The 26,075-nt window shown below is 40.7% G+C and overlaps 1 protein-coding gene across 1 annotated transcript in view; it reads right to left on the bottom strand.

Annotated features, from left to right (window-relative positions):
• Window positions 1-25,728, bottom strand: part of pef1 (penta-EF-hand domain containing 1) — a 32,354-nt gene extending 6,626 nt beyond the window's left edge. Inside the window, exons 1-3 of the mRNA XM_062486515.1 lie at window positions 25,567-25,728; window positions 13,390-13,789; window positions 11,483-11,638 (exon numbers count right to left, since the gene is read on the bottom strand). Coding sequence (XP_062342499.1) covers window positions 11,483-11,638; window positions 13,390-13,789; window positions 25,567-25,587 — 577 coding nt within the window. The 5' untranslated portion in view covers window positions 25,588-25,728. The remainder of the gene's footprint in view (window positions 1-11,482; window positions 11,639-13,389; window positions 13,790-25,566) is intronic.
• Between the last annotated feature and the right edge of the window lie 347 nt (window positions 25,729-26,075).

The following is a 26,075-nucleotide window of genomic DNA, read 5'->3' as shown; positions in this document are numbered from 1 at the left end:
CCAAATGTATTTGTTTTGATTCAACGATGAGGCTGCCTCTTGCCTCTTGGGGAAATGAGAAGACATCCATTTCATTCTACACTTCACTCGTATTTTCAGTTGTAAATGAGCAGCAAAAAAAAATGCTTTTAAATCTATGTCATCTTTATAAATAATAAGTATGCATTTTTATATAAAATACAGAAATATCAGTTGTAAAAATGTCATTAAAAAACGGACCCCTGTCCAACCGACGCAAGCAAGCACACCCTACAATTTCCCCAGAAATTGTACCCTCTCTAGTTATTATTATTATTTTATTTTTTTGCCCCCCTAAAACTCAGTCAATATTTGGCCTACATAGACAACCTAGGTGTCAAAAGTTTCGTCTTGGTAGCGATTGAGTTGCTTCTATTGGGATTTACGTTCCGTTGCATGGTTTAAGTGGAAATTAAGTTTTTGTGGCGAAAAGTGAAGCTAACGGTGGCTAACTTGCTAGCCACAGTCAATGACGCTACTTACGTCACTAACGTCACGAAAACTCGCGTGACTACCTCTAGCAGAACATTAGTTTAGCAGCTCGTTAACTTCTGGGAGATAGCTAAGCTAACTGCTTTACTGCAAGGCAGCTGCAGGAACGCCACAAGCAAAGAGGCCAGGGTGATAACTATTTACTAATTTTACTTTGTGATATGACACACAATTGTGACGTGTAATGTACAATATAAGCTGATTTTATTAAGGAAGTACATCTACTTTCGGAAACAGTAGTCTACTATGTCACTGAAGTATTATCATCATGACATTAGCCTCTGTTGCCCGGGCAACACATACTACAGTGGTCTATGATGCATCTGTTTTCAATCGTTAAAATAAACATTCCTCACAAATACATTTTCGCTGTAGGATTTATTATGACATTACATTACAAGTAAACGATTTGTGGGTGAAATTATCATTACCTGTGGTTTCAAACCAGTGTTGCTCACTGCAACGCTGTAGCCTACGCGAGACACTACAAAAACATCTACACAGCTGTAGGAAGTCAAACGGCGACAGAACATGTTCGGCACTCCCCTTACTTAAATCAAAAGTCTATCTAACTACTAACCTTAACTTCATTGCCACAGCCTAAACTTTGTCAATCTGTTCATGAAAATAATTAATTTCAGCCTAAACCGTACAACGGAACGTTAAATCCAATTCAACCAACGCAATCGCTACCAAGACGAACACAGCAGTACTCTAGTACTGTACCGTAGTAGTACAATTTACCGGGGCAGCTCTCCACACAGGGCTATATCGCACTTGGCGTTGTTACTGACAACGATCGCTACCAGTGAGCTTTTTATGAAAGCGATTTTCCACTAAATAAATGTCAAGCTTATTTACGTTTTTAGGGGCATATTTTCAGTTAGCAGATGGTACTGTTTGAATCGCGATTCCATCTTCTACTGCCGGTAACGTCGTAGAATAATCTTCAAAGGAGGTTCTTCATTCATGAATGAATGCAATATGAGTAGGCTAAATGCCTTAAAATATCACGAGAAGGGAAAAACTTAAAAGGACGTTTAAGTCATAGAGATTAGGTCCATTTTTGCACCGGCCTGCCAAATGTATTCGTTTTGATTCAGCTATGAGGCTGCCTCTTGCAGGGGAAATGAGAAGACATCTATTTCATTCTACACTTCACTCGTATTTTCAGTTGTAAATGAGCAGCAAAAAAAATGCTTTTAAATCTATGTAATCTTTATGAATAATAAGTATGCATTTTTATATAAAATATACAGAAATATCAGTTGTAAAAATGTCATCCAAAAACGGACCCCTGTGCAACCGACGCAAGCAAGCACACCCTACAATTTCCCCAGAAATTGTACCCTCTCTAGTTAAATATATATTTCCTTTAACCTTACTTTGACCATTCTTGCCCTAATTTAACCCATAGTCAAATAACTGCAATTTCCATTAGTATTGACATAATTTGGTTAATGTTAATACACTGTTCAGTTTCCCCTCTTCCTTTAAACCTTAGGAGAATTTGTTTTGGTTGTTTGGCCAATATTAAACCCCCTACAATATCACAGCCTGGAGCTTCTATCGGCTTTGCTTCTGATGCCTAAACTGGGCAACGGAACCTTCAAGCCGATTGAAGCAACGCTTTCGGGACCAAGACAAACATTTTGACACTGATTGTCTATGTTATGCAAAAATTGACAGGCAGACACACCCAATTAATATATACACTCACTGGCCACTTTCTTAGGTACACCTCGCTAGTACCAGGTTGGACCCCCTTTTGCCTTCAGAACTGCCTTAATTCTTCATGGCATACTTTCAACAAGGTGTTGGAAACATTCCTCAGAGATTTTGGTCCATATTGACATGATAACATCACGCAGTTACTGCACATTTGTCGGCTGCACATCCATGATGCGAATCTCCCGTTCCACCACATCCCAAAGGTGCTTTTTTGGATTGAGATCTGGTGACTGTGGAGGCCATTGGAGTACAGTGAACTCATTGTCATGTTCAAGAAACCAGTTTGAGATGATTTAGCTTTGTGACATGGTACATTATCCTGCTGGAAGTAGCCATCAGAAGATGTGGTCATAAAGCGATGGACATGGTCAGCAACAATACTCAGGTAGGCTGTTGCATTTAAACAATGCTCAATTGTGTGCCAATTAAATATCCCCCACACCATTACACCACCACCAGCCTGAACCGTTGATACAAGGAAGGATGTCTCCATGCTTTCATGTTGTTTACGCCAAATTCTGACCGTACCATCTGAATGTCGTAGCTGAAATCAAGACTCATCAGACCAGGCAACGTTTTTCCAATCTTCTATTGTCCAATTTTGGTGAGCCTCTGCGAATTGTAGCCTCAGTTTCCTGTTCTTAGCTGACAGGAGTGGCACCCGGTGTGGACTTCTGCTGCTGTGGCCCATCTGCTTCAAGGTTCGACGTGTTGTGCGTTCAGAGATGGTATTCAGCATACCTTGGTTGTAACGAGTGGTTATTTGAGATACTGTTGCCTTTCTATCATCTCGAACCAGTCTGCCCATTCTCCTCTGACCTCTGGCATCAACAAGGCATTTTCGTCCACACAACTGCCGATCACTGGATATTTTCTCTTTTTCTGACCATTATCTGTAAACCCTAGAGATGGTTGTGCGTAAAAATCCCAGTAGATCAGCAGTTTCTGAAATACTCACACCAGCCCGTCTGGCACCAACAACCATGCCACATTCAAAGTCACTTAAATCCCCTTTCTTCCCCATTCTAATGCTCGGTTTGAACCTCAGGAAGTTGTCTTGACCACGTCTAAATGTGTTGAGTTGCTGCCATGTGATTGGCTGATTAGCTATTTGTGTTAACAAGCAATTGAAGGCGTACCTAATAAAGTGGCCGGTCAGTGTGTGTGACACGGTCTGATAAAAAGGGGAATTTGTTGGCCGGGGTCTTTTTACAGATTGTGAAAGTTCAGATTGTAAGATTTCAAATTATGTGTCAGATTGAAATCTGAAAATATTTGAAGAAGATACGTGTATCTGAATGTTAGTAAACCGCAAACCTCTAGCCCAGATATGCGGCTTCAAATATTTTAGACCTTTTCACGCCTTATCAGAGGTGTGATTGTTGTGTGTTAATTATTAGAAGCATCGAGCACCGGTTATTTCACCGCAGTGAAGAAAAGAAAAACAATATTTGCTTGATCAAATTCCTGGGTCCTGCTGTCTTGACTTATCATAGATATGTGTGCTTTGTCACCCAGTATTTTTGTACTGACTACATTGCACTGTACCTGGCCCGATTATGATTCAAGTTATGTGTTAAGTCAGCATGGTTAAGTTGTTGGTGCAAATCGCATCTTCCGAAAACAGCCTGAAAGATGCATTCACGGTTTACCAGGTCAAACAAAGAAAAATTCATCCTGTACACAATACAATGCCCGAGATTAGCCTATTCATTCTATTTAGTACGTGGATGTAGGCTAAAATGAACGTATGACAAAATAATATGCTGAACACGCAGAAGGTGTGGTTGAAAGTTGACACAACTACTGGTGAAACATATTTATCCAAATCTGCCAATTCACTACTTGATTAGGAGGGGGGATGGGATCGTACTTTGTACAAACACAGCCTACATACAAAACATTACAGCCTAGGTGTTACGTGCACGCCTAGTGGCAGGGTGTTAGAGGGATGATTGATATTCCTTTCTCGGAAGTAACTTTTAACTTTTAATAACACTTTTAATAACACTTTAGTGGCGCGGCGGCCTTGCACATGGTGGTGATTTAAAGGGGAGTGGGACTACGTCCTGTGTCCTGATTGGGGCCCAGGTAATCATGGGGAGGGGTTTAGCCTTTTTGATTCCTGGACGGCGGAAAGATGGGGGGAACATCAGAGTTTCTTATATACTATTATTATAATTAGACCAATACGCTGTTCTTATTGGTCCAGAGAAGTTCTAAGAAGTCTGTAAAACCGTTCGCAGACTTCTGAAAGTTAGCAGAGGTCTGCAAATGTTTTTACAGACCTAGCAACAAGCGGTTGCCTTGGAGATGTTGACAACATGGCGTCTGCTTTTTAGTTTTTCTGCCAGATTCGTCGTGTTTAATTTGGGATTTTCCCACGTATTGTTTTAGTATATAAGAAACCAAAGCGTATTAGTCTAATTATAATAATAACTAGAGAGGGTACAATTTCTGGGGACATTGTAGGGTGTGCTTGCTTGCATCAGTTGCACAGGGGTCCGTTTTTTAATGACATTTTTACAACTGATATTTCTGTATATTTTATATAAGAATGCATACTTATTATTTATAAAGATTACATAGATTTAAAAGCATCTTTTTTTGCTGCTCATTTACAACTGAAAATACGAGTGAAGTGTAGAATGAAATAGATGTCTTCTCATTTCCCCTGCAAGAGGCAGCCTCATAGCTGAATCAAAACGAATACATTTGGCAGACCGGTGTAAAAATTGACCTAATCTCTATGATTTAAACGTCCTTTTAAGTTTTTCCCTTCTCGTGATAATTTCGGGCATTTAGCCTACTCATATTGCATTCATGAATAAAGAACCCCCTTTGAAGATTATTCTACGACGTTACCGGCAGTAGAAGATGGAATCGCGATTCAAACAGTACCATCTGCTAACTGAAAATATGCCCCCAAAAACGTAAATAAGATTGACATTTATTCAGGGGCGACGCCAGAGAATTTTTAATGCAGGTGCTAAGGGGGTGCTAAATCATTGACAGGGGGAGCTGCGCAATTCTATATATTATATATAAATACTATCAGGGCCGCCTCGGCCGGAATGGGACCCATTTTCAGCCCGGCAGTGTAATGGCCAAAGCCAGCCCATCCCCCATCAGGGGCCGAGCCATACGTTGAACAATCGGGGCTTAACCCAAACCTAGAACCTAGTCAAGGTTTTGATGCGTGACTAACGTCACGAAAACACGCGTGACTACAGAGGGCAACAGAGGCTAATGTCATGATGCTAATGCTTCAGTGAAATAGTAGACTACCGTTTCCGAAAGTAGATGTGGGCCTACTTCCTTAATAATATCAGCTAATATTGTACATTACATATCACAATTGTGTTTCACATCACAAAGTAAAATGAGTAAATAGTTATCATCCTTGCCTCTTTGCTTGTGGCGTTTCTGCAGCTGCCTTGCAGTAAAGCTATAGTTAGCCTAGCTATCCCCCAAGTTAACAGATGCGAAACGAATGTTCTGCTACAGGTAGTCACGCGTGTTTTCGTGACGTAGTGACGTTAGTAACGTCAGTGACTGTGGCTAGCAAGTTAGCCACCGTTAGCTTCACTTTTCGCCACAAAAACGTAATTTGAACTTAAACCATCCAACAGAACGTAAATAAAAATACAACGCAATCGCTGCCAAGACGAACATTTTGACACCGCCGTTGTGTATGTAGTCCAAATATTGAGGGATCCTTAGGGGCGCGAAAATAAACAATAACTAGAAACGGCTGTTTCTGCGAAACAGCAGTGAGAATGCTGAAAACCTGAATGGGGATAGCTGACCATGCTAAAAAAGCGGAAAATTGTGAAAATGTTGTATAATGTTATAAGCTGAAGCGCCTGAAAGGTATTTTTGAAAGGGGCTGGAGCTGGACGAAGGTATAAAACTACAGAAAAGAGAAGAAACATGCAAAAAGAGAAATAATTCTGAAGAATTTGAAAATTTAGCAGAAAATTATGCTGGAGTTTCAAAGGGCCTGAAATGTATGTTAGAAAGGACCTGCAGCAAGATGAAGGCAGAAAAGTACAGAAAAGAGAAGAAAAATGCAAAAGTACTGGAAGTTGGAAGGTACTGCTGTGAAAGGTATTTTTGAAAGGACCTGGAGCAAGATGAAGGCAGAAAACAGAAGAAAAGAGAAGAAAATAAGAAGAAAAATGCAAAACAATAAGGGCAAAAATTCAGAAAGATGAGCTGCAAGAAAATGTGACAATTTAGCAGAAAACCAGTTGCTGAAGTCTGGGTTGAACGAATTTGAAGGTAAAAGGACAACACTGGAATTACTTTAACTTGTTGGAAAAACGTAGCAACCGTTAGTCATTGGCAACAGACTGGCAACATTTCTAACCTAGAATCTAGGTTTCAGGTTCAAGACGGGGGAGTCCTGTTCAGACACTTAATTTAAGATGACATCAAAATAATAATTCATAGTGCAGGGTTGACAATATTGTCGTTGTCCCTGGTGAGTTTTTTATACTTAAATATTAAGATCATGCTACATCTAACCAGTGGATCATTTCTTGCAAGTGTGTCAAAGTGGTATTTTTACAGACTATTAACACCGTAGGCTTGAATAATAACCGAAGGCGTGAAGCTAGAGAGAGGATGCAATGGAAAATTTCCTACATAAGCTACTGCTTCAAATTGAAAACGGAGACCATCTTTTGATTAAAGACAAGTTCCTTAACCTCTGTTGTCAATATTGCCAATAAAAAGTAAATACTCATCAGTTACAAAGCATTTGTTTGTAGCTAGGTAATGAATGATAGTTATTAGACCGTATGTGACCTGGTTTTGCCGTTCTATTAGCAGCCATGATGACAGTAGCGTCACTAGAATGGCCATAATTAACAAAAGATCAAATATCGAATCTGTCCGCTGTTCTACATTGCCCACATAATTACATATATTTCATTCCAAGACTCTGCCGAAACCATAGATATCCTTTATGTGTCTGTGCGGTCAGAAATACAACTCCTTTGGCAGTTTCAAAAACGTTCATGGTGCGTGTCTGTTTGGTTGCCACGGTGATGGCGCAGCTGTGATAGCTAACGAGCTAGGCACAGAGAAAAACGAACATTTACCTAGCATCCACACCTCAAACAAGTTGACCTAGACGCAAAACTACACGTCCAATCAATAAAAATAAATATGTCTCTACCGGCAGTTTCGAAATCGTCTTCCTTCTTGCTTTCTCTGACGGATTTTACCCACCTCTCCATTGAAGTTAGTGAGAGAATTTGAAAGGCTGCTCTCGCTTCAAGGCTCATAGCTGAAAATCTGTAAATGTGAGCTCTTTAGTAGTTACATTGGCTGAAAGAGGACAATTCTTCCAACATTTTAAGGTATAACTTGTTTCTGTAAGTTAAACTATATGAACGTTAGAGGAATTTGTTTGACAATTTAGTTGAATATCAGAAAAAGAGCAGGCACCAGAGTGTGCCACTCCGCTTGCTGCTCATTCATAAAAATCAAGAAGGAGCAAACATTTTAATGTATTTTAAACTGTCATAATTCAAAATTGGCTGAATATTTGAAAAAGCTGAATCATTTGGGAATAGCTGAATGTCTTGTGAACATTTTAAAGGTTGAATGGTGACTCTAGCTGAAAGTATGCTGAAGTAGTTACGTTTGAAAGAGGAGGAAGCTTTTTAATGATTTGAAAGGATTTACCATTACTTTTAATGGGAGAATAATTTGCAGAAAAACCTTAATATATTAAAAAGTATAAAAGTGAGAAATACCAAAAGACATAGCACACATCTCCTGAAGGAGCTGAACGTTTTGATACAAAAATTATAGGAATCGGTGAAAGTATGCAGGACTAGTTAAAGGACAAAAAACGGCGGAAGAACTAAGAAGTTGGAAAAACAATAGTGAGAATGCTGAACAGCATTAGCATTAGCACAACTAGAAAGGCATTTCTTGCAGAAAATGCGTTGGAATGCTGAAAGATGAAATTATTTTTTTTTAATTGCAGAAAATACAGAAATGAGAAAATACCCGCAAGCTGAAATGAATTTCAAAAATGTGTGAGTCACACAAAAGAGGCAGTGTGGAAACTGAACTGCATCATCTAACAATGCTAAGAGCTGAAATACAATGCGGGAGAAGCTTAAAGCTGAACTGTTAAACAGAAGAAGAAGTAGGCCTAGGCTAGCTAGTCATAAAAAGAATATTATAGTCTTAACATCTGAAATTATAGTTGGGATAGTAATAGCAGTAGCAGATATAGCCTATCATTGAGTGCGTTTACTCGGCTTTCTTAGTAGGATTCAATGTGTTGATTGAATGAAACATACAGCAGTAGGGCCGATACAGGAAGACACAGCGACACTTTGTTGCAGAAGGATGATGGTGCAAGTTTTGTCCGTGGAGCATACAACGATTAATAAAAATAATCATGTAGACGCGTTTATTGAGTAATCGCATAACTAATTACACATGTAAACGGAGTAATCGTATTATTGGCATACACCGACAATTGCTAGTAATCGGGTTTCTCATGGTCAAGTAAACGCACTCAGTGGCGTAAATAATAGAATAAAACAGTTCCATTAGCAATAGTAGTAAAAGAGATATTAGCAGCACTTTGCAGAGTCACCTCTTGTAAATTGTATTAGGTTGAAATACTATCAAACTCTGTCTTGTGACTCCACTAATCAGCTAATACCAATCACCTGTGTGAGAGACTGAGTGGTGCGTGTCTGTCGTTATCACGGTGATGGTGCAGCTATGATTGCTAACGCGCTGAGGGCAGAGAATAACAGAAATGTAGCTAGAATCCACACCTCAAACAAGTTAACCTAGACGCAAAACTATACGTCCAATCCAACAAATAAGGATATTTTCCGAGACCCAAGACTCTACCGAAAACAGAGATGTCCTTTATATTTCTATGCGGTCAGAAATACGACTCTACCGGCAGTTTCAAAATCTTGTTCTTTTTGCTTTCTCTGACGATTTTGTCACCAGATTTGCATTGGTCTCTATGGGGCGAGAGTTGGACTTTGTCTCGCTTTCGTGGGGCTCTGAACAAATGTGTACGTCTGTTGGATTCAACAGACAACTGCCTACGACCAGCACAAAATTAACTATCTATTGATCCAAAAACGAAGCATGAAGAGCGAAAATTGTGGCAATGCTGGCAAACTAGAAATAGTTTTTCAACGACATCCGAAGCAGCATTCCAACAATAAGTTGAATAAAGATTCAAAGAACAATACTTGGAATGCTGAAGCAGCATTCCAACAATAATAAAAACTAGAAAGGTACATTTCCTGAAGAAAATGTGTGTGTTTGCTGAAAGCAGTTGAAACGATTGTTTTGATGGCTTGAATAGTGAAGGTTTTACAAAAAATTTAAAAGAGGTATGTGCTTTAAAAACAAAATGGTGAGACAGTGTTAAAAGTATATCTGTCATTGTTATGCATTGCGATATTTTCTTACTGTTGAAAATTGAGAAAAAACTGATGAAAAGAGTATCTTATTGACTTTCATACATTTTTTAGCATTAAAAGTATTAAAGAATAAAAGACTGAGAAACAGAAAAAAGTTTGAAGTTAGAAAAATGAGCCAATATAGTGATTAAGAGTATATTGCATAACAGTTATAAATATCATAGCAGACAAAGGTATGTCAGCAGTATGAAGGTGAAAAAAAGTGTTGCTTTGAAACCAAAATGGTGAGACAGTGTTAAAAGTATATCTGTCATTGTTATGCATTGCAATATTTTCTCACAGTTGAAAAAGGAGAAAAAAGAGTGATGAAAAGGGTATCTTATTTAATTTCATAAATGTTAAAGCGTTATGTTAGAGCCATTTTATATTTTATTTCATTCTAACCCTTATACATTTTTAGCCCCTTAATATTAGACTTGTACACTTCTTATTTAAGATTCTTATATGTTTAATGTGTGCACCTTCCTGCCACAGTAAATTCCTTGTCTGTGTGATGTTTCTTGGCGAATAAAACCCATTCTGAAAAGTATTAATAATTGAAAGATGTAGAAACAGAAAAAAGTTTGAACAGTGGAACAGTGAAGAGCATTGGCCAATCGGATTGGCCAATCGGTCATTGGCAACATTTCTAACCTAGAATCTAGGTTTCAGGTTCAAGGTGGAAGAGAAACTAATCATGTGTGCCTGCACACGCAGTCCTGTTCACACTTAATTTAAAGATGACATCAAAATAATAATCCATAGTGCAGGGTTGTCGACGTTGTCGTTGTCCCTGGTGAGTTTTTTATACTTTTAAATTCAATCTTGTCACATTACGTGACTTTGCTGTGCAACTGCAAAAGTTACTCTAACTCAGAGTGCTGCTGCAAAAAAAGATGAACTATTGTGGGTGGTAAATAAGATCATGCTACATCTAACCAGCAGATCATTTCTTGCAAGTGTGTCAAAGTGGTATTTTTACAGACTGTATTAACACCATAGGCGTGAATAATGCATGCATCGTCATTGTCGTCCATCTTTAGCCGAAGAAGCTAGAGAGAGGATGCAATGGGAGATTTCCTACAGTAAGCTAGATACTGCTTCAAATTGAAAACGGAGACGATCTTTCGATTAAAGACAAGTTCCTTAACCTCTGTTGTCAATATCGCAGATAAAAAGTAAATACTGTTACGAAGCATTTGTTTGTAGGTAACGAACGATAGACATGGCTAGTTTCGCCGTTCTATGGCAGCTACAGTACTGTATGATGACAGTCGTAACTAGCATTTAAATAAAATGTAATGCAATGCTAATCTCTCATCACAATGAAGGCGCAACGGAGCTCACCTACAGTCCTCTTCTGATGTTGAAAGATTGCAAAAAGATTCACATTCCAAATTACACTGGATAGCATTCATGAAAAGCCTGCTCACTTCCTAGCAAATGCAATTGGCAAATGCAATTGGCAAATGCGTGGAGAAATGCAGAAAGACCCAAAGAAGGAACTACTGTTGGCGACACAAACCATTCTTGCCAAACAGGTTTGTCATGTTTTCATTGTTCTGTGTTCTTAAATAACATTTAAAAAACAATCCACTCAGGTCATCTCCTTCCACCACCCCTCCCCTTCTGTCTCTTAAAATCCTACTTTCACTGCACCTGTCCATATCTCTCTCCCCCCCTCTACGATTATCCCTCCTTCCCTTTCTTGCTCCCTCCTTCCTTCTTTCTTTCCATCCTTCACTTTGCCCCTCCCTCCCTCCGTCCCTCTGACTTACTGATCATCATGAGACAGGTCTCGTCATTGAAGGTTGACCAGTTGGAGTTGACCAGGGCCTGCTTCAGTTCCTTCAGGTTGATGGAGCCACTGTGGTCCGTGTCCACTGTCTGGAACCACTGGTAGGCCTCTGGGTTCACACCTGGGGGGATGTTACCTTGGGGGAAATGAGGTGGTGGCAAAAAAGAAATAGGAAAATAAACAGAACATGTGAGAAAAAGATAATGAGAAAGAGGGAAAATAAAATGAATGAATGCCTTTATTGTCATTGCACATAACGAAATTAAATTGCACTTCTCCTGGTGGTGACACATAGTATGACAGGAATATATAGTAAATAAACAGTGAGACAGAAAGGAGAGACAAAGACAAACAGAGACAGAGAAATAGAGAGGGGTGGTTTGAGATTGTGAGGAGTGAGAGGGTCAGAGTGGACAAGAACACCTCCTCCACCCTTTTCATTAACACCGGGGCCCCCCAAGGGTGCGTGCTGAGCCCCCTGCTCTATACTCTGTACACACATGACTGCCTTGCCTCTTCCTCCTCCAATCTCATTGTCAAATTCGCCGACGACACCACAGTGCTCGGTCTCATTAACAACAACAATGAGACTGCCTATAAGAATGAGGTGCAACATCTGGCGTCATGGTGCCACTGCAATAACCTGGTCTTGAACATCAATAAGACCAAGGAGATTATTGTAGAAATTTTGGACAAAATAATCATCGGACACTCTCTATTGGCGCAGAGGAGGTAGAGAGGGTGCCCAACTTTAAGTTCCTGGGGGTGACCATGATTGAAGACCTGTCCTGGGGTACTCACATTGCCTTAGCTGTGGGAAAGGCCCAACAACGCCTCTACTATCTGAGAAAACTGAGGAGCGCCAAAATCCCAAAACCACTAATGGCAAACTTTTACAACTGTGCCATCAGCAGCGTTTTAACGTACGGATTCTTAGTGTGGTTCTCCAACTGCACTAAGGCTGAACAGCAGACACTCCAACGGGTGGTAAAAACTGCGGGGAGAATCATTGGGACGACTCCCCCCGAGATCAGTACCGTCTACGCCACCCGTTGTTTGAGGAGAGTGCACAACATCCTGCGGGACCGTCACCACCCAGCTCACCATCTGTTCCACCTGCTGCCCTCAGGTAGAAGGTACAGGTCCATACGGGCCAGAACATCCAGACTGACCAACAGTCTGTATCCTCAGGCTGTGAGGCTTCTGAACAGTGCCCCCCCCCCCCCCCATTCCCCCTTTCTGCCTCCCTCTCATGGACAGTAACCAACCACACCCACCAATACAATAACAATGAACTGGACTTTGCATTGTTGCACAAATGACAAAATACTCCACATATCTTGACTGTACCGCCCTTGTTAATGTTCTTGTTAGGTTGTCTATGCTGTTAAAGCCCTTCACGATGCTGCTAATGACTGAAGATTGTTACTGTTTAGAACACGTGTCTTGATTGTGCTAAGGTTTACACGGGTTATTTATGAGAAGTTTATTGGAGGGATATTTCACCTTTGTATTGCACTTTCTATGTCAAAACTATGCAGTGTTTGAATGCTCTAAACAGAATTTGGTTGTTTTTCTATGACATATACATATTGAATTGTGATAATGATTCCCTTTAAATATCAGTCTGGGACAGCTCCCTCAGGAAACTTAATATCACACACACACAAACAAACACACGCCAACCTCCTCCCTACCCATAGAAGGAGAGACAGGGGGGAGGACAGATAGACTCAGAGAGACAGGGCCAGGTGGAGTGTAGACAGGTGAGTTGGAGAAAGATTGATCAGGAAATCCTTACTCCCAAGCACACCAGTCTGATGGTTTGTTGTCAAGTTAGGATGCAGCAACAATACACTTCATCACACTCCCAAATAAATCACTTACTTGCAGGAGCCTGCTGTCCATGTGGCCCTCCATGCGGCTGACCTCCATAGCCCCCATAGGCCCCTTCAGGTGCCTGCCCCCTTCCGTACTGGCCCCCGAGGGCACCTCCAGGGCCTGGTCCATACGGCCCCCGTGGTCCCCCCTGCCCTGAGGTTCCGTACACCCCATTGGGCCCCCCTGGCAAGGCCCCTCCAGCATACTGACCGCCTGGAGGAGCAGATGCACCCCCATAAGGAGAATACCCTGAAGGGGCAGAGTCCCCATACTGCCCTGGGGGGCCAGATCCTCCATAGGGAACACCTCCATGGGGGGTGGAGGGACCGCCTGGCAGGATTCCACCCCTGTATGGAGCCCCCGGAGGTGGGTGCTGATGAGGTGTGCTCGGTCCTCCTAGGTATCCCTGTTAAAAGGAGGGAAGTAAAGTCTGCTGAGTTAAATTAGACTGACAAAATTATTTGTAAGAGATGGTAACTCCAACCGTATCTTTGACAACTTTCCAAAACAACAAAATTATTGGACAGCCTTAATATTTCCATGTTCCTCAGTAATCTTTGATATTTGTTTTATAGAAAACATTGGACATGTTGGTATCCATCTTCAAAAAGGTTATCTGAACATTGTTGTTTTTATTGAGAGATAGTACTATAGAACGTAACTTGCCTCTGAAGCAAACAGATCCCTGCCACGAATATACAGTTCAAGATTGTCATCCCTGTACTTTTCAGCATCAAGAAGCAACTTGCCAGCTGTGTTTAACACACTATACATTTCCTTTTGCATTTTATGCAGGGAGCAGATGGGTAGCTAGCTTTGACACTATCTCCACAAAGGCATGAGCATAGGGCTCAAATTGTAGGAGCTGATTTTTCATATAAAGGCTCAAACAGACTTGAGGGCTTGGACCTCAAATGTTTTAGAAGACAAAAAGACAAGGCCAGAGAGAGTAGTCCTGCACCGCCAATGAGGTGAACATGTTTACATTACATTTATTCATTTAGCAAACGCTTTTATCCAAAGCGACTTCCAAGAGAGAGCTTTACAAAGTGCATAGGTCACTGATCATAACAACGAGATAGCCACAAAACATTGCGAGTAGCCAAAACATGAAGCACACATTGTGAACAACCAAAATAAGTGCCAAAGGGAAGAACCATAAGAGCATGTAGTTAAACAAGTTACAATTAAACAACATGAACTGCTATAAGTGCAAGTGTACCTGTGGAAAAAGCAAGCAACAATAATAAAAACTATATATCACAGCGAGTACAAAAATTTAAGTCAGTTACCACTAACCACAAGAGCAACAAGTCTCTAAGCAAGAGTCATTGTGATCCTTGAGGAAACTAACATCGGGTCAAGCAAACCATTCCTAAGTACCGTTGTACTCCCGGAACAAGTGCATCTTGAGCCTTTTCTTGAAGGTGGAGAGACAGTCAGTGTCTCTGATGGAGGTGGGGAGTTGATTCCACCACTGGGGGGCCAGACAGGAGAAGAGCTTGTGTTGGGACCGGGCGGTCTTGAGCGGTGGGACCACCAGGCGGTTGTCTGAAGAAGACCGTAGGTGACGGGTGGGGGTGTAAGGCTGCAGGAGAGACTTGATGTAGACGGGTGCAGTCCCGTTCACTGCTCGGAAGATCAAGGTTTAGTTGGAAGTGTGGTCAACTACAAGGGCAGGGTAGCCAGGGTAGCCATATCAAGTTATAGTCCAGTCATTTTAAGCCAAAATGGGGGTCAACCTAGGACAAATTGCAACAGAAGCAAACTCAACTGACTCCTGAATATGTCCTGAGTAAGGAAAAAAAGCCCTGAAGAATCCCATTAGGGGAAAGTTTAGAAAAAGACCCAAATATAGCCTATTCATACGCCTATGCATTATTTTTCTCATATGAATAGGCTAAAACTTTTAACCTTTAGATATCACTATGAAAATTACTGAGTTGATTACTTACATTAAGACAAACTAGAGAGGGGTGTGCTTGCTTGCGTCGGTTGCACAGGGGTCCGTTTTTTAATGACATTTTTACAACTGATATTTCTGTATATTTTACATAAAAATGCATAGGCCCCTACTTATTATTTATAAAGATTACATAGATTTAAAAGCATCTTTTTTTGCTGCTCATTTACAACTCAAAATACGAGTGAAGTGTAGAATGAAATACATGTCTTCTCATTTCCCCTGCAAGAGGTAGCCTCATAGCTGAATCAAAACGAATACATTTGGCAGACCGGTGTAAAAATTGACCTAATCTCTATGACTTAAACGTCCTTTTAAGTTTTTCCCTTCTCGTGATATTTTCAGGCATTTAGCCTACTCATATTGCATTCATTCATTAATAAAGAACCCCCTTTGAAGATTATTCTACAACGTTACCGGTGTTACGTCCCAACTGGTTCCCAATTTAACTAGTTCCCCAGCTGTGCGTGCACCTATCAGTCTGCCTCTATCGCCAGATTCGTCACAAATTCACAAACATATTACTGGCGATTTTCAAGTCGGATCTCATATTTGCTGCAGCAAATATGAAAGTAGGCCTATAGGCTACGTGCGCACTACATTAGGCTACCATTCGCGACAAAATAAATGGAGACAAAATAAAACATTTGCAGGCTCGCATGAAGTGGGATTCGATCGCACTAGAGCAAAAACACGTGCGCACCATAGTCCATTGATTTACACAGCGAGCTATACAAGCTCATAAGTTTTAGCTAAATCGTTACGTATTTGTTAACTACGTTGGCCTTCAGGTAACACTGATTTGGCTTCTTCTGAATCAACTGGTTCCCATAGACACTACCCGAATGTAAGCTACTATGCACGTATTTGGGGTTGTTTTCGGGGCAATAGCCGTATTTTCCAAGACATCACAGCTCCTTCTGACACCACATATTAAAAATTCATACTAAGAACGTCGCTGCTAACCCAGACAATACGATCAAAATACGCGTAACACAACATGGAAACATTCAATTCCTATGCGATTTCGTGTAGCCTATGGCTGAGTGTTTCTTCGCTATATCTTTTGAAATCAATTCATTTCATAATTGCATATTCTGAACAAAGGTAATGAGCACTACATTACAGCCATTCACGCCGCGGTGTAATGCAACGGATTATCCCAAGGCATGTGTTTTTGCTCGTGGGATCGAATCCCACTCGAATCTTTTATTTTCTTAGCTTCCATTTATTATGGCGTGAATGGCTGTAATGTAGTGCAAAGAGCGTTTATCCCACCAGCTCTAAGGGTCTTCAGAGACAGAAGTAATGCTTCCCTGACCAGTATCTGTGGAAGAAGTATAGGTTCAGCAGGCCCAGCATAGTTTATCTAGATAGATTTAATTGTCATTCTTAAAAATTAAAAATAAAACATAAATATATATATGTATGACATAACACTTTAGCAACTCTTAAGGATGGCAATGAACACATAAGAGCAGCCTACCATCCTTTGTAGAAAGTAATAGAAAGGAGAGTAGTAGACTATAATAGTAGAAAGGAGGGTAGTAGACTGCAGTCTTTAGTGTAGGCCTACCTACATACATGTAGTCTGCTGGAATCACACACAAGGAAGCAAACTCACTGTAGCCAAGCCTTGACACTGTTCAGTCTGTCTGCATCTCTCTGTGTCTTTGCATGTGGGACATTCTTGAACGGGCAACTATGCCAGGAAATATGAAGGGTATACCTTGCTCCAAAGCAGTACCTGAATATTATCATCAGTTTTTCAGGTCATCTTGAAACACAAAGAATCAAGGAGACTTTTTATTCAATTGTATAAAGTATTTTCATTGTTTAAAGTAGCCTATATGTTGACAAGCCTCTATATTACCTCTCCTTCTGACTTCCCCAATATTATAGGTGCAATATACTGTCCCCATGGGTGTATCCAGGCCCACTGGAAGACTCAGGGGGTGACTGCCTGGTGCCCCCATGGTTGAAAAAGTGTTTCTAAAATGCCCTCTAGAGTGGCAAAAATTAGACCAAGTGCCCTACTGTCTGCCATACACATTGTGAAATAGGGGTGGAACGGTACACTGAAGTCACGGTTCGGTTCATACCGCGGTTCAGACATCACGGTTCGGTACAACGGAGGGAAAAGCAAAACAAACCAGGTTCCTCTACGAGTGAATACGGCGCATTGAAGATGACATGTAAATTCCGATTGCGTCAGTAATTTTTTTGGCCCTATTTGTATGTGTATCTAATGGCTGGTTAAGCACTGTGGGGAGAAGTTGAACTTTTGTTTTTGTCTCGTTCCAGTGATTGGCACACCTGGGTGATGGCGTCGGATATTTTTTGTCATTTAGCACACGCCATATGCGTTATATGCGTTAGCATGTTAGATGTATTTCCAGTCACATACCCCACAACCAGTGACGTGCAGTGATGTCAGTAAGAGGCTAGGCACTTAAATGGGAAAATGTGTCCAAACTTTTGACTGGTACTGTAGCCTACATGTTGAAGAATACAGGATCGAAGTGCGCAAGTGAGTTTTTCTCTTGTTGTCCGCAGTGAATGGACAGTAAAAGCACTGCTTATTCAACAAACAAAAAAATTGTATTTGATTATGCGTAACTGCTACATTAGTCTACAATTGCAATAACACACATATTGCATATATAAATCACAAGAATAAACAGTAAAAATACAAATACAAGTTTATTAAATAACATGATTTAATAAAAAAAATTACGTTTGAATTTTGGCAGGGTAGGCAGTGCCTATACCTTGCCCACCCAGACCACGTCACTGCCCAGAACTGCTGAACAACGCCGACACACAGTGCTTGTCTTATCCACCACTCTCTCGCCTGTACTACTGTAACTGAATGGAAACCCGAAGTTTTCCCAAACTTGCAATCAGTGCCGCTGCTAGACATTTTGGTGCCCTAAGCATAATTCCTTTATGATGATTGTTTTTGCCAGTTTAACTTTTTATTACCAAACATATAACTCAATACCAATAGCCTAACACAACAGCAGCATCACAATGTAACACCTATTGAGAGGTGGTGGTTCTCTGCTGTGTATCTGTCCCTAAACAGCTGATTGAGGGTGGTTGATCAGGGCTTGGCAGGGACGGACTGGGAGTAAAAATAGGCCCTGGACTTTGATTCAGACCGGCCCACCAGAACTGGCCCCCTTATACGCCACCACAGCTGCCCTGCCAATGCATCCACATTCTGTGTTTGATGTGATGCTAGTTACGGAGTTCCCAACGTAATGCGAGCGCGCAACACGCGCGAGCTAAAAGTTTTGGCCTTTATTTGAGCGCAAAATAGTTTTTGAGCTTCATGTAAAATAAACTGCCTTTTTTCAATTGGTAAAACCTTGTCTAGTGAAGGTGTTGTATTTTTGTCTCTTAATGCTTCAGCCCCACCCTTACGTTTCTTAGCCTGGTTTTCCAAATTATAAACATTTAAAACTGAAAGCATGCAGCCAAGGAGCTCTCCACCTTTATTACTCATTTAAAAACGATTTGATAAATCGAATATAAAAGCATCATAGAATGTAAAGTAACAGCTAGCTGGCGTCAGTTACTTGTAAAATGCATAGATAATGTTTAACAGTAAAATCTCAATTTAGCTTGCACCTAACATATTTGAGTGTGCTAACATTAGCAATAACGTCAGCTAGTTCGAGGTGTATGCATAGGCTAACCATAAAATAAGCAGCACATTTCCCGTATTTAACAATGATTAAACATGGACTTACCTGAAAGTGATGCACGGGCATCATTTCGCACTTTCTTTCTCTTTCTTATTTCTGCCCCTGACTCCTGTTGTCTTTTTGATGGCATTTTCGAAAAGTTGACCCTACTGTCAAAGTTCGTCAGGCCAATGAGATAGGAAAGGGCAGCCACGGCGAGCTTGGGAAGTTGAGGGGGGGGGGGGCACCATCATAACTTTTTTTGAGCAATTAAATATATCTCTTGTTCTGCCTGTTTTGTGATATACATGCCTAAACGGTGCCTAATATTTATATACTGATATAATATCGGCATTATAATTATTAGTACTATGATGATTTTTTTGTTGGCAATTTTTTGGTGCCCCCTCAGGACTTGGTGCCCTACGCACAGCGCGTAGTGCGCGTTATGGGAGCGGCGGTACTGCTTGCAATCTTAAAAAGGCCGGCGGGTCCTCTATCTCTCGTGGGTCGCCACCACTCGCCATACTCGTCCTTAGTGCTGCTAGCTAGCCTATCTCTGACTCACGGTGGCGCCAATCAGAGCTACAGATTAGATTTCCCTAAAGAACAAGAGTATCTAACAGTAGTTCCGCATTACATTAATTAATTTGCACGCAAGTTTTATTTATTTTTATACTGTGTATTCTCTGTGTAATTTCATGCACCGAACCGTGACGCCCGTACCGTACGGTTCGGTACGAATACATGTACCGTTCCACCCCTGTTGTGAAATATGCTTGCATATGTGAAACTCAAAAAAACAGAAATCAATTTACGCTGCTGAAACAACACCACTCTGCTGGTTTACGCTTTGCTTTTTGCGTCATAACTCCTCTTTTCGACGATCGCCTGATCTGGGCTGCACAGTCTAAGCTTATTGAGGTCTAGCTTGAATTAGCGTTGCCTGTTAGTGGAACGGAACGTTAGTGGAACGGCTTGAGGCTTAAAGATCCTGTAAAGTAAATTTCATGTTTTGCTTCTAAGTACATTAAATACGTGTGAAATTAGTTCCTGAAAACATGTGCAAAGCGCTAAAACTTTGTCGCACTGAAATGTGGAGTTAGACCAAAGAACAGTTTCTCTTCCGTTTTCAGATCAGGTTTTAATGGGCGGAGCCAAAAAACTACCTATCTACGTCATTTCAACTTATCTACGTCAGATCACTGAATGGCTCCTCCTGCTGTACTGTTATTGTAGCTTACATCAGCTAGCTAGCTAGCTTCAGGATGTCTCCCACCACCCGCAACTGCATCTTACCTGATGCAAGAACTCAAGCTGCGCTGCAACGCCATTTAAGTTCCCTGTTGATAATGAAAGGAAAAATAGGTGGATAGATTTTGTGAAGAGCCACGCTCATGGAAAGCTTCGGATAAACTCCAACAGCCGCCTCTGCACCACTGACCATTTCACGGCGGACAGTTTTAACATGGACCAGAGACAGACAGGGTTCACCAACACACGGCTTCTCTTGCAGCGCGGAGCCGTACCGAGCATCGCCCCCCCCCGGCCGTTCATCCTCCGGTCGCACCTGGACCATCCACCGCCGCCAGCAGTTCATCACTCAGTTCTGTGTGCTTGTTATAATTATACTAGATAACTTTTCCAGAGGTATCTCTGCTATAATTAGTGCAAACCGCTAACTTGATATTAGGCTACTCGGTGTAGAATGATGGTATTTTGGTGAAATGGTAGCTAATGTGCTAGAAGTAGCCTAGTTGGAGAGCTCGCTGTCTCTGCTGTAAATGTTTACTCCTGTGTTACAGCTCAGGGGAATATTTCATTTATATGCATCTGTATGTTTCACTCTCTGGTCTTCCCAAGAAAACCACTGAAAGACTACAGCTCATTCAAAATTCTGCAGCTAGATTATTAACCAAAACTAAAAGGACATACAAAGCTCTACACGGACAAGGACCTTGCTAACTCCTTTATAAACTACACACCAGCTAGAACACTGCGATCATCAAATGCAGGCCTATTAGAGGTCACCAGAAGCAGTCATAAGAAGATTGGTGATTCGGCCTTTGTCAATTACGCCCCAAAACTATGGAACAAATTACCCATAAATATTAGGGAAGCAAACACTCTAGACATTTTTAAAAGACAGCTTAAAACCTACCTTTTTACCGAAGCATTTAAGTAATTTTATCTCAAAAGGGTTTTCCTACTTTTATTAATTATATTATTGTTACTTTTAAGATGCATGTTTAAAGTTGGTTTCTCTCTTGAACAGAGATCTTATTGGGATTTTTATTTTTGTTTGAATTGTTTATCACTTGTATTATTGTTTTTATTGATTTTATGTAAAGCACCTTGAGCTACAATTCTTGTATGAAATGTGCTATATAAATAAAGTCTTACTTACTTACTTACTCATTGAACAAATACATTCTAATTCTATACTGTTTTGTTCGGCTTGACGTAGCGTCCATTATCTGGGTCGTAGGTAGCTTACTTGAGAGAGGCGGCGCCTTCCAGCGAGGGGGCCGAGCTTCAGCTCCTTCAGGCGACACGCCCCCCCAGTTTCGAACAGAGAGGACTGCTGATTTTCTTACGATTTCAAAGCCTAATTTAACATACTTGTCGGTGTTTTTTTTTCATTCGAATTTGGATGGGTAGTTAATAACACATTATTCTGTGGTGTGGTGAACTTGAAACTCGTTTTTAATTCCACTTTACAGGATCTTTAAAGCTGTGAGACCCGCATTCGAACAATCACATATGTGCAACGCTACTCCTTAACGGGTTAAATAGCATTCACAAAAAAAGTGTTTCTACTGTTGTTTTGTTATAAAAACGTGCAATAAGCCAAATATAAACGTGCTATAAGCCAAATACACACCACACCATCACATGAAAAATGTTAAATCGGGTTATAAACTGCGGTTTTATTTCTGAAAAATACGGTATTTTGCTACTGCCATTCAACTCTCATAAGATTGTTTAAAGATTCAACGTGGTGCAAATGTAACTTATTACCTTTGAACAGTGTTGTCATACAGCTGTTTCTCAATGATGCAGCTGTCTTGTTTGGAACTTTTCTGCGGCCATATTGAAGTCTCATAGGCTGTTTATCAATCGGAAGAACGCTATCTTATCCAGAAGACTACTCACAATACTTTTTTGTGAAAGATTAAATGTTACAGTATGCCATAGGACCAGCGCTTGACATTAAAATGTTTGCTCACCAGCCACTGTGGCTAGTGGTTTTCCAAAGTTACTAGCCACACAGTAATTTCATTAGCCACAATTTTGTTGTTGGGAAATTAAGTTTTATTTGATTAAAGTTGACTACGGTTTTCTACAATTTACTTGAATAACTAGTTTTACAATCCTTTCACATGTAAATGACCATTGTCAACACCCAAATCAAGATTACATAAAATGTAGTAGGCCTACAAAATACATGAACTAAACTGAAAAAAACCCACAAGCAAAACTTTGTCAACTTAAATATTTATAAACAACATTAATCAATTCCGATTCCCAAATGTCCAACAAACAAATGTTTATCTTATATTGTATGTTTGAGTATGAATGAGTTTATTATTTTAGATGTGTTTTGAGAAGACTAGCCTACAACAGGGTTGCAAACTTTTCAAAAAACCTTGGAGTGAGATTTGGTGGGGCTGTCACAGTTTTACACTACTAAACTAGTAGAGGCCGACGTCCAAAAATATATTTTATTATTTAGTAAAAACAAGTATCTCCAGCCCCCCTCAGCCTGATTAGCAACCGATGCGTCGAAACCCTCCCTCTCCCGTTCCACCCCGCGACAGGGCCAACCAAAATGTTGCTGCGCAACCCAACCCAGCCCCGAAACGAGATTTGACGGATGTTCCGTGTTCGCACGTCATGAGCTTGAGTGTTGCTTCACTCCAGTTGCGCGGGAAGGGGGGTGCTGAGGGTGCTGCAGCACCCCCTAGCTGCAGGAAGGGAAAAATATAAATATTTTTTTAATTAAATATATATATATTAAAACGACATAATACATAATTTTGCTTTGGGGAAGAAAATAGACGTGGGAAAAATGTGTTTGCTAGTTTTTAGCTATCACAGGCATGCATCTTGCTATATGGGGTTCACGGAAGTTGTTACTTGCTAACGGATGAAGAAGAACGTGAACGAACATGGGCCAATTAGAACTTTTTGTGCGTGAGCGAGCGCCAGTGAGCAAGAGACCGACACAAATGTATCTTGTACCATTTGTATTTTTATATAGTAAAAACTTATTTTATTTTATATTTATTGTACTTTTTACTTTAATTCTAATTCCACTTAGTTACTGCTAGTTATGTACCCTTAGAAATAGTGAGTGCTCATATTTAAATGTAAGATTCCTATATGTTTAATGTATGCACCTTCCTACTAAAGCAAATTCCTTGTCTGTGCAAACTTTCATGGCGAATAAAACCCATTCTGATTCTGATTCTGACCAACGGTTGCTACGTTACAAGAAATACATTACATTAAATTCAGTCATTTAGCAGTGGCTTTGTGGTGAATCAAATCAAAATATATTTGTATAGCCCTTTTTACAAGCAATGTCACAGAGGCAGGGGCGGATCTAGAAAAATATTCATGGGATGGCAAGAGGGTGGCAAGAGATTTTGAGGGGTGGCATCCCGTGGCAGAAGTGTGTGAGATAAAAATGACAAAACTAAAGGCTGTGCAACATGTATGCATAGTCAGTGAACACTCTGAAATGAATTTGAGGATTATAGGTCAATTGACCAAAAAGCTATTGAAGTTTGAAGATTTATTTTGAATAAAAAGATTATTTTTAATAACCTGAGATGAAAATGAACAAAATAAAGGCTGTGCAGAATGAATGCATCTTCAACAGTTTAACATTATTTTGACACTCATAGTTCATGTTGTTGAAAAGCTATTGACGTTTGTAATTTGTTGATGGTCCCTAAACATATGTTGTTTAGGCAGCCAAAAGCATTGGCTAAGCGGCCGGGCGTAGCGGTGCTAAACACCGGTTAAAATAACACAATACTGGGCATCCGAATATCTGATGAATATCGAACTTCAAACCTTTACCACGGTCATCTTTGTTATTGCTTTCCCAAATCATTCACGAGTTAACATTATTAACCTCAATTCAACAGGAAAACTAACGTTGCAACTCCGTTAGCCCTGCACTTTTCTAATTATTCGTAGTCATTAATAGATAATTGCTTATTCCACCGGTGTGGTCTGCTGTCCGTGCCGACGATTGCTTCCTTGAGTTGAGCTTTATTGAAAATGTATGCATTTATTTACTCATAATTACAAAAAAAAACTGTCTCTTTTTTAAGCTGTTCAAATGGCCAGCGAAGAACTTCAAGGAACTATTTGAGGCTACGTGAACCACGTGACTATCAACCATTTTGGACCTCCGTTGACTCTCTCTTTACATGCTCGACTTAACGAGTCGGAATTCTCACCTGAGGGTGCGTTCCAGGGTTGCCATATCTGCGTTTTGCTAAACGTTTAGCCAAATTGGGCTACTATGAAAACAGTGTCGCGGGTGGCAGGTTTTTGGGCTACTTCTAAACCTCATGGGGCCGCCCCATTTCTGCCCCGTGGTGACCTGCGCTGGGAAAGAGGGAAACAGCACGGATGGGGAAAGTATGTGGGGAGAGCGAGCAGTAAGAGTTCATAACCTGCACACACTTCCTTTAGTAATGTGTCTCCTCACTTTCATAGGGAATTGTTGCTCTGTGTCTCTGTTCAGTGGTGATAGGAAGCGGCATGATTAAATAATTTGTTGTAATGAACCAATGAAACGTGAGAATAGCAGAGAATTAATTCACCATTCACCAAATTCAGTCATTTTCACATTAACTATGGAGGCATCTATTGGATAAATAGTCGTACACCAAAATACTTTTTCAGGTATTTTGCGATGTTTTTGAGCACTCGTTGGGATGGAATTGTTTTCAGACCTGGCAACCCTGTATTTGACACTTCCGAGTTCCGACTCGGAGGTCGGAGATGCCGACTCGGAATTTAAAATGGAAAGCGGTGCTTTTTCTTGTAAACGCAGATTTCGTTAGCGACGTTGATGGAACACCGCCTGGTTAGTCAATGTTCAAGAGTATCAGGCTGAAATGTATCCATCCATCCAAAAGTCATAGTTGGCTACCCATAGCTGTAGTGTGGCTGCCAGTTTAGCATCAGCTCTAACAACTCCCATTTCAGTTCACAGCCAATGCTAAACTTTGCGTAAAATACAGCATACGTTATGATAAGTAGACTTCGTTTCTTGATGTTTGCTGACGTGCACTTTCACAACAAGTAACTAGCTTAAAATTTGAGCAGACTAAAATAGCTAGATTAGCTAGCAAGGCAACACCCACTACATACTTTGTTACAGTACCTACTAGGTTAGGGTTACAGCCTATGATAGCATATAATACTTGTTACAGTTTCTCTTTGCTTCCCAACAAATACATAGTGATCCTAAACCCAGAAGTATTACATGTCCGTACTTACATGTCCGTAGTTGAAACTCATTTCGAAATAACTGTACAATAGCGTACGTCTGTGTACACACACTACTGCCTAGTCTGTCATAGAGTCCACACCCACAGCGCTGACGGTTGCAAATGACGACGTTCGAGTGGAACAAACTGCTGACGACGTATAGAAGCACAAGAGGCGATCTCTGGTGTGTTTTTGACAACCGCCACTAGATGGTGAAACGGTAGCGCTGCCGCCATTTTGTACTGAGTTACAGCAGAGAATGTCTAAAGCCGCTTGCATATGGAACGCCAACTGTGCCAAAACGTCTGAATTTTCGGTCGTGTACAGACGTTACATTTTAACGTTGTACACGGCCGTTTTTAACGTCTGTACACGTTTTGACGTCTCTACACGGCCGTTTTTGACGTCTGTACACGTTTGGACCATCTATGCTTCCATGCTATTGGTTGGGACCAACATAGCCACCCCCCATTTTGACCTAGTGTCTGCGCCAGAGCCATAGAAAAAGAGAGTTGCGA

This window comes from Osmerus eperlanus, chromosome 20 (genome assembly GCF_963692335.1).
Source record: "Osmerus eperlanus chromosome 20, fOsmEpe2.1, whole genome shotgun sequence".
In the NCBI taxonomy this organism is placed as follows: domain Eukaryota; kingdom Metazoa; phylum Chordata; class Actinopteri; order Osmeriformes; family Osmeridae; genus Osmerus; species Osmerus eperlanus.
This window is presented reverse-complemented; position numbering and strand designations above follow the sequence as displayed.